The sequence below is a fragment of the Achroia grisella genome, unplaced genomic scaffold (genome assembly GCF_030625045.1).
Source record: "Achroia grisella isolate CSIRO2021 unplaced genomic scaffold, CSIRO_AGI_Agris_v1 utg241, whole genome shotgun sequence".
NCBI lineage: Eukaryota > Metazoa > Arthropoda > Insecta > Lepidoptera > Pyralidae > Achroia > Achroia grisella.
In genome coordinates, this window is record NW_026712734.1 from 4,272,875 (window position 1) to 4,289,103 (window position 16,229).

Consider the following 16,229-nt stretch of genomic DNA (forward strand, 5'->3'; position numbering starts at 1 on the left):
CGTACGCATCCCCTAAGAAAGGATTTTGATAAAGTCCACCCCAGATAAATTAACGCGAGCGAAGCCGCGGGCAAAAGCTAGTAGTTTTTAAAAGTCAAACCACATAAAAACTGTGCTGTTTCAAGGTTATATCAACTGTTTGTTTTTGTAGTGATCAAAGTCTATTTTTATATTTGTTAAGTAGTTAATAGTTTTAGGTGTATTGTAAATTGGAGTAATTATTGAATTTTTAAGTAATTGAAGTCAGGCAAATAAAATTTTGCCGTAAATTGTACGTCAATTCAAAGTTAAGTCGCCCTTTCGATCCCGACCTGTCAGAAACTCAAACTCTGAGCTACGGACTAGTATTTTTTCATTGGCGGGTTATGCAAAGTACATTGTCATGTAAAGCGGTTGTTTTTCGATGGTCAGTGCGGTCTCTCTGTCTGTGTATGTTTTGTAAGTCATTAATTTATATTTTATGTATTACTTTTAGATAATTTCGTAAGATTCATTCCATGTATTTGGATCTATATTAAGTATTGCTAGAATTTTCTGCGCCCGCCACACAATTATTGTGGAATTAATTGTGAATGCAAGTGCCTTCTATATGGTCTAAAGAATTGTTACAATTTGTATAGAATTCGTTTTATATCTATCTATTAAGAAACTAGCTGTTCACGCGACTTCGTCCGCGTGGAATTTAATTAAATTTTTCTAAAATAAAAGTAGCCTAAGTTACTCCTTATTACATACAACCAAAAAAAATCGGTCCAGCCATTTCAGAGATTAGCCGGAACAAACAGACCAACAGACAGACAGACAAAAATTGTAAAAAAATATTTTGGTATATGTACCGTATTTATATTCATATGCATGTAGTAAAAAACGGTTATTTCAATATTACAAACAGACACTCCAAATTTATTCATATGTTGTGTTTGATGTTAGATTTTTATAATATAATAATTATTAAAGAGTAATAAATTCCATGTTTATACGAATTCCATAATTTAGTTTATTATAAAAGAAATTATTTAGTTTTGATATAAGTTTGATACTCAACAGTATGATTATTTAATATTAAACTATATTATTATAAATTTACGATGATATTTTGATTAAGTTGATTAATAAATTATTGATGTTTAAATGAATTTTTATTTTTAATAAAAATAATAATAATATCACACTATTGGGTTGACTGGAAGAGATCTCTGTTAGAGATAAGTTCTTTGTTAATGTTATTACCAACTAACTGTACTTGCGACTCCGTCCGCGTGGAATTTAACTTTATTTCCTAAAATGAAAGTAGCCTATAATACTCCTTATTATATTAGCTACCTGCCAATAAAAGTCTCATCAAAATCGGTCCCGCCATTTCAGAGATTATCCGGAACAAACAGACAGACATACAAAAATTGTAAAAAATGTTATTTTGGTGTATGTACCGTATTTATATTCATATGCATGTAGTAAAAAACGTTTATTTCAATATTACAAACAGACACTCCAATTTTATTTATATATATAGATTAAACTCTACGAAATAAAAGTATTGTTTCCTCGACAGATAACAGCATGAGGTTTTTCAAGAAGGGTATTTATTTATATGTATAGACTAGCTGTACCCGCGACTTTGTCCGCGTGGAATTTAACTTTATTTTTCTAATATTAAAGAATTTTTCTAAAATAAAAGTAGCCTAAGTTACTCCTTACTATATCACCTACCTGCCAAAAAAAGTCTCGTCAAAATCGGTCCAGCCATTTCAGAGATTAGCCGGAACAAACAGACCGACAGACAGACAGACAAAAATGACATGAACATACCCGAATAATGTCTTTATAAAGAATAAAGATAAATCATTTCTGATTGGGCTATTTCCTATTGGCAAAATTGCAAGAGCATATGCTGGTGGTTACTCTATTCTGTCTAATTTTTTATTTAACAATGAAACTGTATTTTTGTAAACATGTACAAGCATATTTGAAAAGAATAAGAGCTAAGTTTCTTCTCAGTTCTTCTCATCTCGAATGCTCTCCGAGCTGATGATTTTTGACATATAATAAGAGTCTGTAATAGACCTACATGAATATGGATGTTTCGATTTGGTTTGATATGCAAATCAGTTTCTTATGTTATTTTTTGAACCTATCATCCATTTCAGATGACTACCTGCTACCAGAGCAGTCGCTTTAGTTAAGAAGAACTTGCAATAAACTCAAGTGTCTGTGGGAAGATCTTATTGCTAGCAATGTACCATGTCTGGTAGCCCTCCACGCGGTTCCTTCTGGAAACCATCGTGATAAATTCTTGGTGAAATCGTCACGATGGACTAACTGACCTGATCTCATGTTCATCTTATCATCCTCCACTGGTGCTGCCAGCGTAAACCGTTAAAGCAGGCGGGTGCATTCCATAACCATCAATAAAAAATATTTCCCATATTATACTTTATTTTATTTTTTAATTTTATCTCATATACGAAATGGAAACAAGTTTACAAATAAAATTGCTGTTATATAAAAAAAACTAGCATACTAAACACTCCTTCGCTTGCCAGTTCGACTAAAATTATGCACAGCCATAACTATGGGAAGTTATTACATTTATTATGATGTAGTCTCTATGGACTTTGTACAATGCATTTTATCACGCTAAATGCATTTCAATTTTAGTCATGCATATGCAATTACATATTACTAGCTGTTCCCGCGACTTTGTCCGCGTGGAATTTAACTTTATTTTTCTAAAATAAAAGTAGCCAAGTTACTCCTTATTACATCAGCTACCTGCTTATAAAAGTCCCGTCAAAATCGGTCCAGCCATTTCAGAGATTAGCCGGAACAAACAGACAGACAAAAATTGTAAAAATGTTATTTTGGTGTATATACCTTATTTATATTCATATGCATGTAGTAAAAAACGGTTATTTCAATATTACAAACAGACACTCCAATTTTATTTATATGTATAGATAAGGAATAGGTAGGTACAGTTGGCTTCTGAGACAGTATTATATGAAGTAGCATAAAGGTTATTTATATAAATGGAATGACAAACAAACTAACCTAAATGATGGTAAGTGGTAAACCTCGCTTATACATAAATAACATGTTCATACCACTTATGCGTTTCCATTTCTATCATTTTTGAGGAGTATGTCATGCTATATCATCCTATAATTTCACTGCCTTATCCCATCTACCTATGATATGACCTACAACCGAAAGTCAGATACAAAGCAAACTTGGCGGCTGAAATAGAACAGAATAGAACAGAACGAGGAAGGGTTTGCCAGTAATAATCCCATTGTTAGCAATGGACCACGTCAAGTTGACCCTCACGTGATTCTCTCTGGAAACCATCATGGTTGTTAGCAATGGACCACGTCAAGTTGGCCCTCACGTGATTCTCTCTGGAAACCATCATGGTAAATTGCCATTTGTGATGTACCACGTCAAGTTGACCCCCACGTGATTCTCTCTGGAAACCATCATGGTAAGTTGCCATTTGTGATGTACCACGTCAAGTTGACCCCCACGTGATTCTCTCTGGAAACCATCATGGTAAATTGCCATTTGTGATGTACCACGTCAAGTTGACCCCCACGTGATTCTCTCCGGAAACCATCATGGTAAATTGCCATTTGTGATGTACCACGTCAAGTTGACCCCCACGTGATTCTCTCTGGAAACCATCATGGTAAGTTGCCATTTGTGATGTACCACGTCAAGTTGACCCCCACGTGATTCTCTCTGGAAACCATCATGGTAAGTTGCCATTTGTGATGTACCACGTCAAGTTGACCCCCACGTGATTCTCTCTGGAAACCATCATGGTAAATTGCCATTTGTGATGTACCATGTCAAGTTGACCCCCACGTGATTCTCTCTGGAAACCATCATGGTAAATTGCCATTTGTGATGTACCACGTCAAGTTGACCCTCACGTGATTCTCTCTGGAAACCATCATGGTTGTTAGCAATGGACCACGTCAAGTTGGCCCTCACGTGATTCTCTCTGGAAACCATCATGGTAAATTGCCATTTGTGATGTACCACGTCAAGTTGACCCCCACGTGATTCTCTCTGGAAACCATCATGGTAAATTGCCATTTGTGATGTACCACGTCAAGTTGACCCCCACGTGATTCTCTCTGGAAACCATCATGGTAAATTGCCATTTGTGATGTACCATGTCAAGTTGACCCCCACGTGATTCTCTCTGGAAACCATCATGGTAAGTTGCCATTTGTGATGTACCACGTCAAGTTGACCCCCACGTGATTCTCTCCGGAAACCATCATGGTAAATTGCCATTTGTGATGTACCACGTCAAGTTGACCCCCACGTGATTCTCTCTGGAAACCATCATGGTAAGTTGCCATTTGTGATGTACCATGTCAAGTTGACCCCCACGTGATTCTCTCTGGAAACCATCATGGTAAGTTGCCATTTGTGATGTACCATGTCAAGTTGACCCCCACGTGATTCTCTCTGGAAACCATCATGGTAAGTTGCCATTTGTGATGTACCACGTCAAGTTGACCCCCACGTGATTCTCTCTGGAAACCATCATGGTTGTTAGCAATGGACCACGTCAAGTTGACCCCCACGTGATTCTCTCTGGAAACCATCATGGTAAGTTGCCATTTGTGATGTACTACGTCAAGTTGACCCCCACGTGATTCTCTCTGGAAACCATCATGGTAAATTGCCATTTGTGATGTACCACGTCAAGTTGACCCCCACGTGATTCTCTCTGGAAACCATCATGGTAAGTTGCCATTTGTGATGTACCACGTCAAGTTGACCCCCACGTGATTCTCTCTGGAAACCATCATGGTAAGTTGCCATTTGTGATGTACCACGTCAAGTTGACCCCCACGTGATTCTCTCTGGAAACCATCATGGTTGTTAGCAATGGACCACGTCAAGTTGACCCCCACGTGATTCTCTCTGGAAACCATCATGGTTGTTAGCAATGGACCACGTCAAGTTGACCCCCACGTGATTCTCTCTGGAAACCATCATGGTAAGTTGCCATTTGTGATGTACCACGTCAAGTTGACCCCCACGTGATTCTCTCTGGAAACCATCATGGTAAATTGCCATTTGTGATGTACCATGTCAAGTTGACCCCCACGTGATTCTCTCTGGAAACCATCATGGTAAGTTGCCATTTGTGATGTACCACGTCAAGTTGACCCCCACGTGATTCTCTCTGGAAACCATCATGGTAAATTGCCATTTGTGATGTACCATGTCAAGTTGACCCCCACGTGATTCTCTCTGGAAACCATCATGGTAAGTTGCCATTTGTGATGTACCACGTCAAGTTGACCCCCACGTGATTCTCTCTGGAAACCATCATGGTAAATTTCTATTTGTTTGCATATATATATACAACGAAGAAGATTATAATAGAAAGTTCTTCATGAAAATGACCTTAAAAAGCATTTTTGAATAGTCATACTTATTTTTACATCTACCGTTGATTCCGAAAGCTTTTATCAGAAGAAAAACGAGCAAGACACTTGCGAGTTGCGAGTTTTAAATAATTGTCTTAGATTTACCTTGAGACAGCTCAGTCTCAAGGTAAATCTCAACGCTCGCAGACTACTTTGTACAAAGTGTCCTCAATACGATCTTGCACTGCACCGTGTAATCTCGGTTTTTTCGCACTGCTCTAATGCTGTTGGCCGCAGCTGGCCTTTACAGCTTCACCGGACGTTAGGGGGCGAGTGCAGATGGCACTCCAAACCAAAGGAAGGACTTATGGAGCGGCTGAAGGCCAACTCCCGCCTGACGGATAAGACTTTAGTCTGACACCGCTAGGGGTTCGAACTTCGGCTCGGGCCATCGTAATTTCAAACCCCGTTTCAATTTTACGGGGGATCGATCGGAGGGGGGCAATCTCGGTGCGGGTACTAGTATAGAAATAAATAAGTTAATTACACGTACCTGCTTTGCATATCAATGTCTAAATTAGACATTGTAGACGCGCAATTAACTTTGACTAAATTACGACTCGAAATTTCTATAAATAAAGTTCCTGTCCAAAAAAGTTAGTTCAAAAAAAGGCTTGACAAAAACAGGTATTGCAGTCGAGTGAGTAATTTTTAGGACTAGGCGGTGGTGTAGGTTTGATTCTCGCACTCTACTGGTTAGTTCAGGATGGAATGTAAGTTCTTGTCCGAAAAAGTTAGTTCAAAAAAGGCTTGACTAAAACATATATTACAGTCAACTGAGTAATTTTTAGGACTAGGTGTAAGTGGTGTAGGTTTGATTCTCGCATATACTGGTTAGTTCATGATGGAATTAAAGATAATTTTCTCTAAAAATCGTGTAATACATACTCGTTATAAGGGTTGCGAGAAATGACTTTTAGGAATTAGAATGACAATATCAAAATGACAATGTAATCTCGCAGATATCACTGTTCACTTTGCCTTTCCTTTAAAAGATAAAAAAAAATAGTTAAAAATTAAATGATAACTACCACTTATCTGTTAGCATAAAACTAATGAGTTGTATTTGCGATTTTTAATCTAGTAGGCGTTTAGCAATAGATTTGTATATTATCTGCAACTTATACAAACATTTGTATTCATGAATACTATTGTTTGTATTGGTGAGGTTGTTTTTTATGTACACATATTATATATTTAGTTTAACCTGCCACATTAATAAACAACGATTGCACTAAACAAAAACTGAATTTTTAGTAAAACTACTATGGTATATTTGTTAAAACTACACCATAATTGGTTAAGCCGATTCTGGGGTTAGGCGCACAAATACAACAGTTTCAAAAACTTCTAAGTAAAAATATAGGCTCTATAAAGTTGATATAGTAGCCCAATAACAATTGTTGTTATATACGTACAGACAACGATCATATATATTTTTATTATATACTCCCCCGCTACTAGCCCCGGCTTCGAACGGGTGTACGTGTATTATATATATAAACGTTCCTCTTGAATCATTATATTTATTTAAAAAAACCGCTTTAAAATCCGTTGCGTAGTTTTGAAGATTTAAGCATACATAGGGACAGACAGCGACAACGACTTTGTTTTATACTGTGTAATCTGTGCCCGCGACTTCGTTCGCGTGTTTATCAAAAACACTATCGCGATTTTTTTGCCCTATTTGCAACATTTTTCACGATGCTTCGCATCTATAGGTCGTACGTAACGTAATGTTATATAGCATAAAGCCTTCCTCGACAAATGGACTATCCAACACAAAAATAATTTTTCAATTCGAACTAGTAGTTCCTGAGATTATCGCAATCAAACTAACAAACTCTGGAGCTTTGTAATATTAAAGTATGTTTAGTTAGTTATATCACAGGAGTCGCATGATGACGTGATGTGAATTATGCTATTCAATTGTTCATGTATATAGTGGACTGTCACCCCTTTCCATCAGGTGGGCCTATAACTTAAGCCAGCTACATAGAAGTAGTTCTACATTTTTTTGTCAAAGGATAAGAAGAATAAAAACACATATAAATAAAATTGGAGTGTCTATTTGTAATATTGAAATAACCGTTTTTTACTACATGCATATCAATATAAATACGATACATACACCAAAATAACATCTGTCTGTCTGTCTATTTGTCTGTTTTTTCCGGCTAATCTCTGAAATGGCTGAATCGATTTTGACGGGACTTTTATTGGCAGGTAGCTGATGTAATAAGGAGTAACTTAGGCTACTTTTCTTTTATGCTACGTTTACATTCAGCCGCTTCACCTGCCACTCGCGCTGTCGGAAATATTACCGGGCCACAACTGAGCGAGAGGGCTGAATGTAAAAACACGCTGCCACTCGCGCTGCCAGTCCTTTGACTCGCGCACAAAAAACCGACAATCGAGGCAGCGCGAGTGGCAGTGCCATATTCATGGGAAGTGTTTCCACTCGTGTTTACACTCTCGCGCTGCTCACTTCCCTGCCCACTCGGGCTGAGTGTAAATTGGGCATTAGAAAAATAAAGTTAAATTCCACGCGGACGAAGTCCCGGGTACAGCTAGTTTGTATATATAATCAGTATACAGAACACTGACATTCATTGGCACTGAATATTCAATAAAAACCTAGTGATGCATTTAAAAGGATATATCAAAGTCGTTAAGTTCAATTCAGTACTTGCATTGGCCTGCTCTAAACGTTTTCTTATCTTAATTAATTGTAGAATTGAACAATAAAATGTGTAATTTATTGAATAATCTTTCACCATCTTTAAAACAGGTATATATATTTTTTTAATGGTGATTGAATGGAGCACCCGCCTGCGGTAATGGTATACGCTGGCGGGGCACCAGTGAAAGGATGTTAAGTGAATGAAGTCAGGTTAATTAGCCCATGGTGACGATAACACCAGGGATGGTTTCCAGGAGGAAACGCGTGGTCAACCTGACATGGCACTTTGCTAGCAATGGGGTAATCTAAATATATATATTTACATATAACTCAAAGGCAAAAAGTAAAGGACATAGTGAAATATTAATAATTAGTAAATTACTGACATGTATGTAATATTAAGTAATAATATAGGCAAATAGACTCACGAGTTGACCATACCTCTGATGGCAAATGGTAACCGTAATCTAAATATATATAACTCAAAGGTGACTAACATAGTGATCTATCAACGCACAGCCCAAACCACTGGACTGGCCCGATCCGGGCTGAAATTTGGCATGCAGGTAGATGTAATGACGTAGGCATCCGCTAAGAAAGGATTTTGATTAATTCTACCCCCAAAGGGGATGAAAGTGTGTATGAAACTTTGTCAATTTCAAACCGATCTGGCTGAGATTTTGCATGAATAAAGCTACTATGACGTAGGTATACCTTAAGAAAGGATTTTGATAAATTCCATCATCCAAATTAACGCGAGCGAAACCGTGGGTAAAAGCTAGTTAATCCATATCACTAACAATCTCCTTCCCCCACAGGTATAATATTAATAATAATAATAATATCTCAGGACAATTTACACAGCGCCATCTAGTCCCAAGATAAGCAGAGCTTGTGGACGGACTTTGGATACCAGACAGCTGATATAAATACATGTATACACTTTTATCGGTCTCGGTGGTCTAGTGGTTTAAGGGGTTACATGGGTTTCACGGTTTCAAAAAATCGAAAAATTTTTTTTTGTCTTATTAAATTCTATAACATCTCTAGAATATTGTCCTAAATTTTCAAGTTGATCCGACTAATAGTTTCGGAGATACAGCCTTGAAAAGGTGGACGGTCGAGGTCTAAAAAAGGTATAGGCTGAGGGCGCAGTAGGTAAAACGCAGCTGCAGCTCATCTATTGTTAGCTGTAATTCTTGTCCCTTTTTTTCTTTATATAAGGTAAACTACTGGAAAATATTTCATTTGGTGATTTCTCGTTAAACTACGAAGTTCATTTTGAGGTTATAAGTGTTTGTTGTGAATTTTATTCGATAAAAAATGCCGTTTAAAGTGTCTAGAACCCAGATAACGGAAGGTGTTCGTATCAGCATTATTATTAATTATGCACGGTATGGACCTAAAACTTGGCCCAAATTGCCATGAATATGCCCGAAATATGGATGAAAACCGGGTGACCGCAGCCGAAAAGAAGTCTACCAGCTTATTTTTAAAGTTTCATTCCACAAGATTCGTGAAGCCAGGATTCGTCATAGACTGGAGCAAAAGGATGCCCTGGACAATGCAGGTGCAGCAGGTTCTCTACTTTATGGCCCAGGAATCGACGAATCAATGTAAGTTCAAATAAAAAAAAAAAAATACTATCTTTTATTGTCTCTTAAAACTTTAAACGCGTTTTTCTCAAAACTATGTTTTCAAAGACGGTTGTCAAGATTTCTCGCGAACTACTCAACCGATCTTGATGAAATTTTACACAGGTCTTCGAGATATCATTTACAAGGTCTTGAACGAAGGACTTTTTTTTTATTTTAATTACAACTATTTAAAAAAAAAAAATGTCGAGAAATTTTCATCGAAATTTGCATTTTTTTTATAAAAACGTCTGCCAAAAATCCAATTTTCATTTATTTTTTTTTTCCTTCGTCCAATACCTAGTTTATTGTCTTTACTAAAACACGTATTTTTTATTTTTATTTCAGATGATCCTGAAAGAAGTTCTGCTGACAACGCGGAGGCACCTTTTTTCCGAGGGACTGCCGGAAATGGCGTCGTAATGACCGCCATTTTGATATTTTTTTTTGACAATTTTGCAAAATGTTTATTAAATATGTATCTTTTAAATAAAAAAAAATTCATTAAAATATTTCATTTTTTATATGTAAAAAAAATTATTGAAAAAAGGCCGTTTTTTGCCCGAGGAAACCCATGTAACCCCTTAATACAATGCCTTACTTCCGATGGTCGCGGGTTCGATTACTCGCACGGCGCAAACATTTGTATTCATGAGTATGATTGTTTGTGTCGGTCTGACCGACCGGTTATGAGTCCTAGATAACTGATTCAAATACATAGATTTTTTTTTTCTATTATACATATATAATATGTATGTATTTAGAAATATATTTTTTTTTATATCTATGGATTTGAATCAGTTATCTAGTACTCATAACATAAGCTTTACCTACCTACCCTTTTGAAGGTGCTAAAAAAGATTACGTGATGAATGTACGGAACGTACCATGTAATTATTTATATGAAGACCCGGTTAACATATATAAATAACAGAACCTTTATTTACAGATGTGGACAGCGTCGACTGTTTTAATTATTATTATGGGACAAGGCTTGGTACTGGGCTACCCAACTTTACTCATAGCAGCTCTGGACTCCCCCATTAACTCTGATCTTACTTCTATGTCGTGGTTAGGTAATGACTTAATACCAAATTTGATTTTGTTTGTTAACAGACATTTGATACGACACAACAGATTTATCTATACATATAAATAAAATTGGAGTGTCTGTTTGTAATATTGAAATAATATTTTTTTTACTACATGCATATGAATATAAATACGGTACATACACCTAAAAAACATTTTTTTTACAATTTTTGTCTGTCTGTTTGTTCCGGCTACTCTCTGTAATGGATGGACCAATTTTGACGGGACTTTTATTGGCTGGTAGCTGATGTAATAAAAAGTAACTTAGGCTACTTTTATTTTAGTAAAGTTTCATTCCACACGGACGAAGTCGCGAGTACAGCTAGTGAATAATATTATTGAAGAAATATAGAAGGAAAGAGAGGAAGGAGATAGAAGAAGGAGAGATTACGATACATTTATATTAAGCAGGTTAAGGCAAAATTTGGAGCTGTGTCGTATCAAATACTAAAGCGATTGATGGAAAAACGTGAAAAGTGGCAAGATCTCCACCGATAAGAGCGAGGTTCCTAAATTATTACAGAATTAATGTTAATAAACAGCCTACAAAGGCGTAGATACCTCAGTTTTACCTAATACAGCCACCAAACATTTTTGATTGTAAGCTATTTCAATTGGAGAATGAGATTCCGGATTACATATGGCAGTGAATTTACTGACCCTCGTATTCTGGCAATACCTAAAAACTTTGGATCTCAATTTACATTTCGGTCTAACCTCCATTAAAACTATATTTTCCATTGACAATATACTCATAACAGATCTGATTAATCTGATAAATGGCAATAGGTTCACTTCCTACCACATTAGATTCATATGTAGATATGAATATTCGAGCAAGTCATTCGTTGTATTCATTATGACGTCAACAGTCATTATTACCTTTGATTACTCCATCTATAAAAACATCCTTATTAATTTTCTTATTTTTTTCAGCGGCATCTTTCGGTCCATCTACAATGACAGGAGTCATATTAGCATCCTTCTGCATGGACTGGTTGGGTCGTAAATCAGCTTTTCTATTATTAATACTACCCGGTACTACTGGCTTACTGATAATGTATTTCGCTCAAAGCTACTTACCGCTTCTAATCGGTCGTGTGCTTAGCGGGATAACGACAGGAGGAACGTACACAGTAGGTGTGGTCACCATCGCAGAATGCGTTCATCCCAAATATAGATGCATGTACTTGAATCTTAAAACAGCCAGTTTCACTTTAGGAACTGCAATACTTCAGGGTCTCGGAGATTATATTCATTGGAGGAGCGCAGCTATCGTTATATTAATTCCACATGTGATGTCTTTAGTAATGGCTTCAATGTGGATAGAAAGTCCAGCTTGGTTCGCCTCAAAGAAACGATTTGACGAATGCGAAGCTGCTTTCTTTTGGATCAGAGGTAAAAGCGATTCTTCCAAAACGGAATTGAACGAAGTAATGAAAGCACAAAATTGTCCCACAAAAGCAAAAACAAAAAGTATAGTTGGATTATTAGAAACTATTACTAGAAAAGATTTCCTCAAACCATTGCTAATAAGTACCATTGCCGCTATTGTTATGGAGGCGTCTGGTAGACACATATTTCCAACTTATGCTTTACAAATTATGACTGATATTTTAGGGCAAAGTGAAGTTTATTACTACACTTTGACCATAAACTTAATAATAACAATAGGCGCTGCATGTTCTTCTTTATTAGTACGTATGGTAAAAATTCGTACTCTCTTATTTACTACAGGATCTGCTGCATTAGTTGCTCTATTTTTAACATCATTTTATCTTTTTTTAGTTTCAACAAATATTTTATCGAATGACAGACCCTGGGTAGCAATTGCTCTTCTCATAGTCTACTTTTTTCTAGCGAATTTAGGTTGCAATCCAATACCGCTAGCATTATTAGCTGAAGTATTTCCATTAGAGCATAAGATGATTGGAAATATTGCAATAGGAGCGATTTCGTCAATGATCATAATGGTTAGTTTAAAAGTCACTCCTTATTTATTAGCTGATATAAAGACGTATGGAACGTTTGTTATTTACGGCACTATTACTTTAATAGGGTTATTGATCTTATATTTCATCATGCCCGAAACAAAGGATAGGACAATGCAAGAGATTGAAAACTACTTCGGAGGTGGAAGATCAAGAAATAACAATGAAAATGAAATGGAGAATGAAGCGAATAGAAAAATTATTGAAAATCAATAAAAATTAAAAGTATTAAAATCTTATTTCCTTATTCCTTGTTCAAAATCTACCCTATACCCGTTGTTAAGTCCTGGATAGCCAATAAAACTAGCGCACTGTGGTAAGTGTAGGATGATTTAGTAAGCCGGTAAGTGTCGGGGCCGGTCGGACCAGAAGTGCCGGTGTCTGCCACAGTTGCCGATGCGCAGCACCGCCACCGCAGCCCGCGGAGCGGTGAGTTGAGTGCGTAGACACCCGTGGTAAGCACAGATTATTAATTTAGAGCCCGTTTAGTAACGACTTATGATGTTATCTGTGTTATGAGTTATTATTAGTTAATAATCCTTTGTTATATTAGTTAATAATGAATTATTAATCCTTATTCTATTGATTTTAAAACTATAAACACGTGTCTAACAGTATATATATTATACATATTATATATTATACAGTCTACTTCTTCTTTCGTTTCAACGGCAACTAAATATATTTTCTCCAGAACATTGCGATGACTTTTGCGCATTCTGTCGCACCTCTTAGATTTTCCTTTGTGCAGGATGTTGGGCGTACAGTCTACTAGCAATATATATTATATATACTGTATTAATTACTAACCAAAATTATCCTTTCCAGTCTAAACACCAGTACATGGTGTTTTGAATATAGCTTCACGTAGTATCGTGTTAAGACATTACATACAAATAGAATAATAAAAATAATTAGCCAATTTATAATCATCACGAAAATGTGCAAGCAAATGATAAGAATGATAATTTCCTGTTATGATAATTATGCTAATTTTGAAGCAAATGTTCTACCGACAAAAACTTCCTTGGATGTAACTGGGAAGTTTGAAATTTTATCATAAGCTATTATTTTATTATGGCAATATTTTCCATTTAGAGAATTGCGTCTATTGTTTTGTATCTAAAAATAAAATGAGAACGGTTGGTAACATTACATCCAATACATAGTTTTTCAGAACTCTTATGATATGTGAAATCTACCGTCAGTTCACAATGATTTCGAGCTAAGAAGAACTGCCAAGAAACTCAGCTCGTATTCTTTTTACAATATTGTACATGTTTACAATAATACATCGATTATGACTGAATATCATCGTATAATCCCTATCTCAATAATAATCACAAAGGTTCACATTAAGTACAAACTCTCTCTCTCTCTCTCTGTCTCTATCTAACACACACACACACCCAAACACTTCACACACACACATATACGCCACAAAGCGTAAAAAAACAGCAAAAGCTGTGAAAATGAGACAATAATAATAATAACAAAATGTATTTAAAATACAAGCTAATCGAATATACACCTTCTTGGACCCCTCCGATCGATCCCCCGTTCAATTCAAACGGGGATCGAAATTAGGACGGCCTGAGTCAAGGTTGGAAACTGAACGGTGCCCTCAGACTAAAGTCGAATCCGTCAGGCGGGAGTTGGCCTTCAGCCGCTCCATAAGTCCTTCCGCGGGTTTGGAGTGCCATCTTCACTCGCCCCCTATCGTCCGGTGAAGCTATCAAGGTCATTGCTGACGATAATGATTAGAGATTGAATTGAAATTTTACATATTGACTGAATTATAGTGCATATAGGGTGCTATCGTACATCCGTTCGGCGGAGTTGCCTTCAAGTGCTCCGTAAATCCTTACGGGTTTGGAGTGCCATCTGCACTCGGCCTCTATCGTCAACCGACCACTGTTTTCTTTTGTACTGGACTACTCTAATGTTGGTCGCTGTTGGCCAAAAGCATTAGAGTAGTCCGAACAAAAAAACCTTCGTGTTCTTTTTAAATCTGTTAAAAAAGTTTAAAGATATCTTATAGTTAGACGAGTACATCCATAGTGCTGTCTTTTAAAACCTTTTGTAATTGCTAGACCTACATTTTTAAAACTTATTGAAGTTACAAAAAAATATTTTTTACAGCAATTTGATTTAGTACTTTTGTTATAAATCCTGACCTGTTTTCTTATCTGTTCTTCACGACTGAAGTTACTTTTATATGTAATATTATCTTATCTGTGCTTTTATTGAACAAAACATTAATAATATATTCGTAATACTCGCTGTACCCGCGACTTCATCCGCGTGGAATTTAACTTCTAAAATAAAAGTAGCCTAAGTTACTCCTTATTACATCAGCTAACTGCCAAAAAAGGTCCCGTGAAAATCGGTCTATACATATAAATAAAATTGGAGTGTCTGTTTGTAATATTGAAATAACCATTTTTTACTACTTGCATATGAATGTATGTCTGTCTGTCTGTTTGTTCCGGCTAATCTCTAAAATGGCTGAACCCATTTTGACGGGACTTTTATTGTAATGTAATAGCTGACGTAATAAGGAGTAACTTAGGCCAATCTTGTTTTAGAAAAATAAAGTTAAATCAGCAGGTGCAGCTAGTTCTTAAATATATCTATAAGTTTAGAATAATATTCATTAATTTTGTATGGTAGTTATTGAAATTCCTATGAAACATTAATTTTAATATAATCATATACAACTGTACAAATATTTGTTAGTTTAAATTAATTATTGCTACAATATTAGAACGAAATAATACCTATATAATGTATGCAGGCTGAATACACTGGACAAAATATTTAATATCGTTAAAATCTATAAGCACTGTATTCAAATAAATTATTATATTTGATTTGCATGTGTGTATGTATATGTATTGTGTCTGACGGCCTCGGTGGTCTAACGGTTTAGCACAACGCTTTACTTCCGATGGTCGTGGGTTCGATTCCTCGAAAGGTGCAAATATTTGTGTTCATGAGTACCTATAATTATTTGAATCATTGCATACTATAAAACATAGTTGCTGTCGCTGTATGTCCCTATATATGCTTAAATGTTTAAAACTACGCAACGGATTTTGAAGCGGTTTTTTTAATTGATAGAGTGATTCTAGAGGAAGGTTTATATATATAACACATGTACACCCGTGCGAAGCCGGGGCGAATAGATAATTCTGCTAGCTAATTATGAATCTTTTAAAAAAACATCGAAGTATGTATATCAATTGTCTAGTACTCATAACAGCTCTGTTTACCGTACGACTAGATGGCGCTGTGTTATTCATTCAGGATTATTTATTATATGTAAATTGTATGGATACTTACTTTAACATAACTCTGAGTATATTGTTTATTA

General features: G+C 36.0%; 1 protein-coding gene across 1 annotated transcript; it reads left to right on the top strand.

The window, feature by feature from the left end:
• Positions 1–10,752: 10,752 nt before the first annotated feature.
• On the top strand, positions 10,753–13,069 carry LOC131842662 (facilitated trehalose transporter Tret1-like). The gene is made up of 3 exons (XM_059191232.1): positions 10,753–10,846; positions 11,799–12,431; positions 12,651–13,069. Exons 1-3 carry the CDS (start codon positions 10,753–10,755, stop codon positions 13,067–13,069), a joined length of 1,146 nt encoding a protein of 381 aa, XP_059047215.1.
• Positions 13,070–16,229: the final 3,160 nt, after the last annotated feature.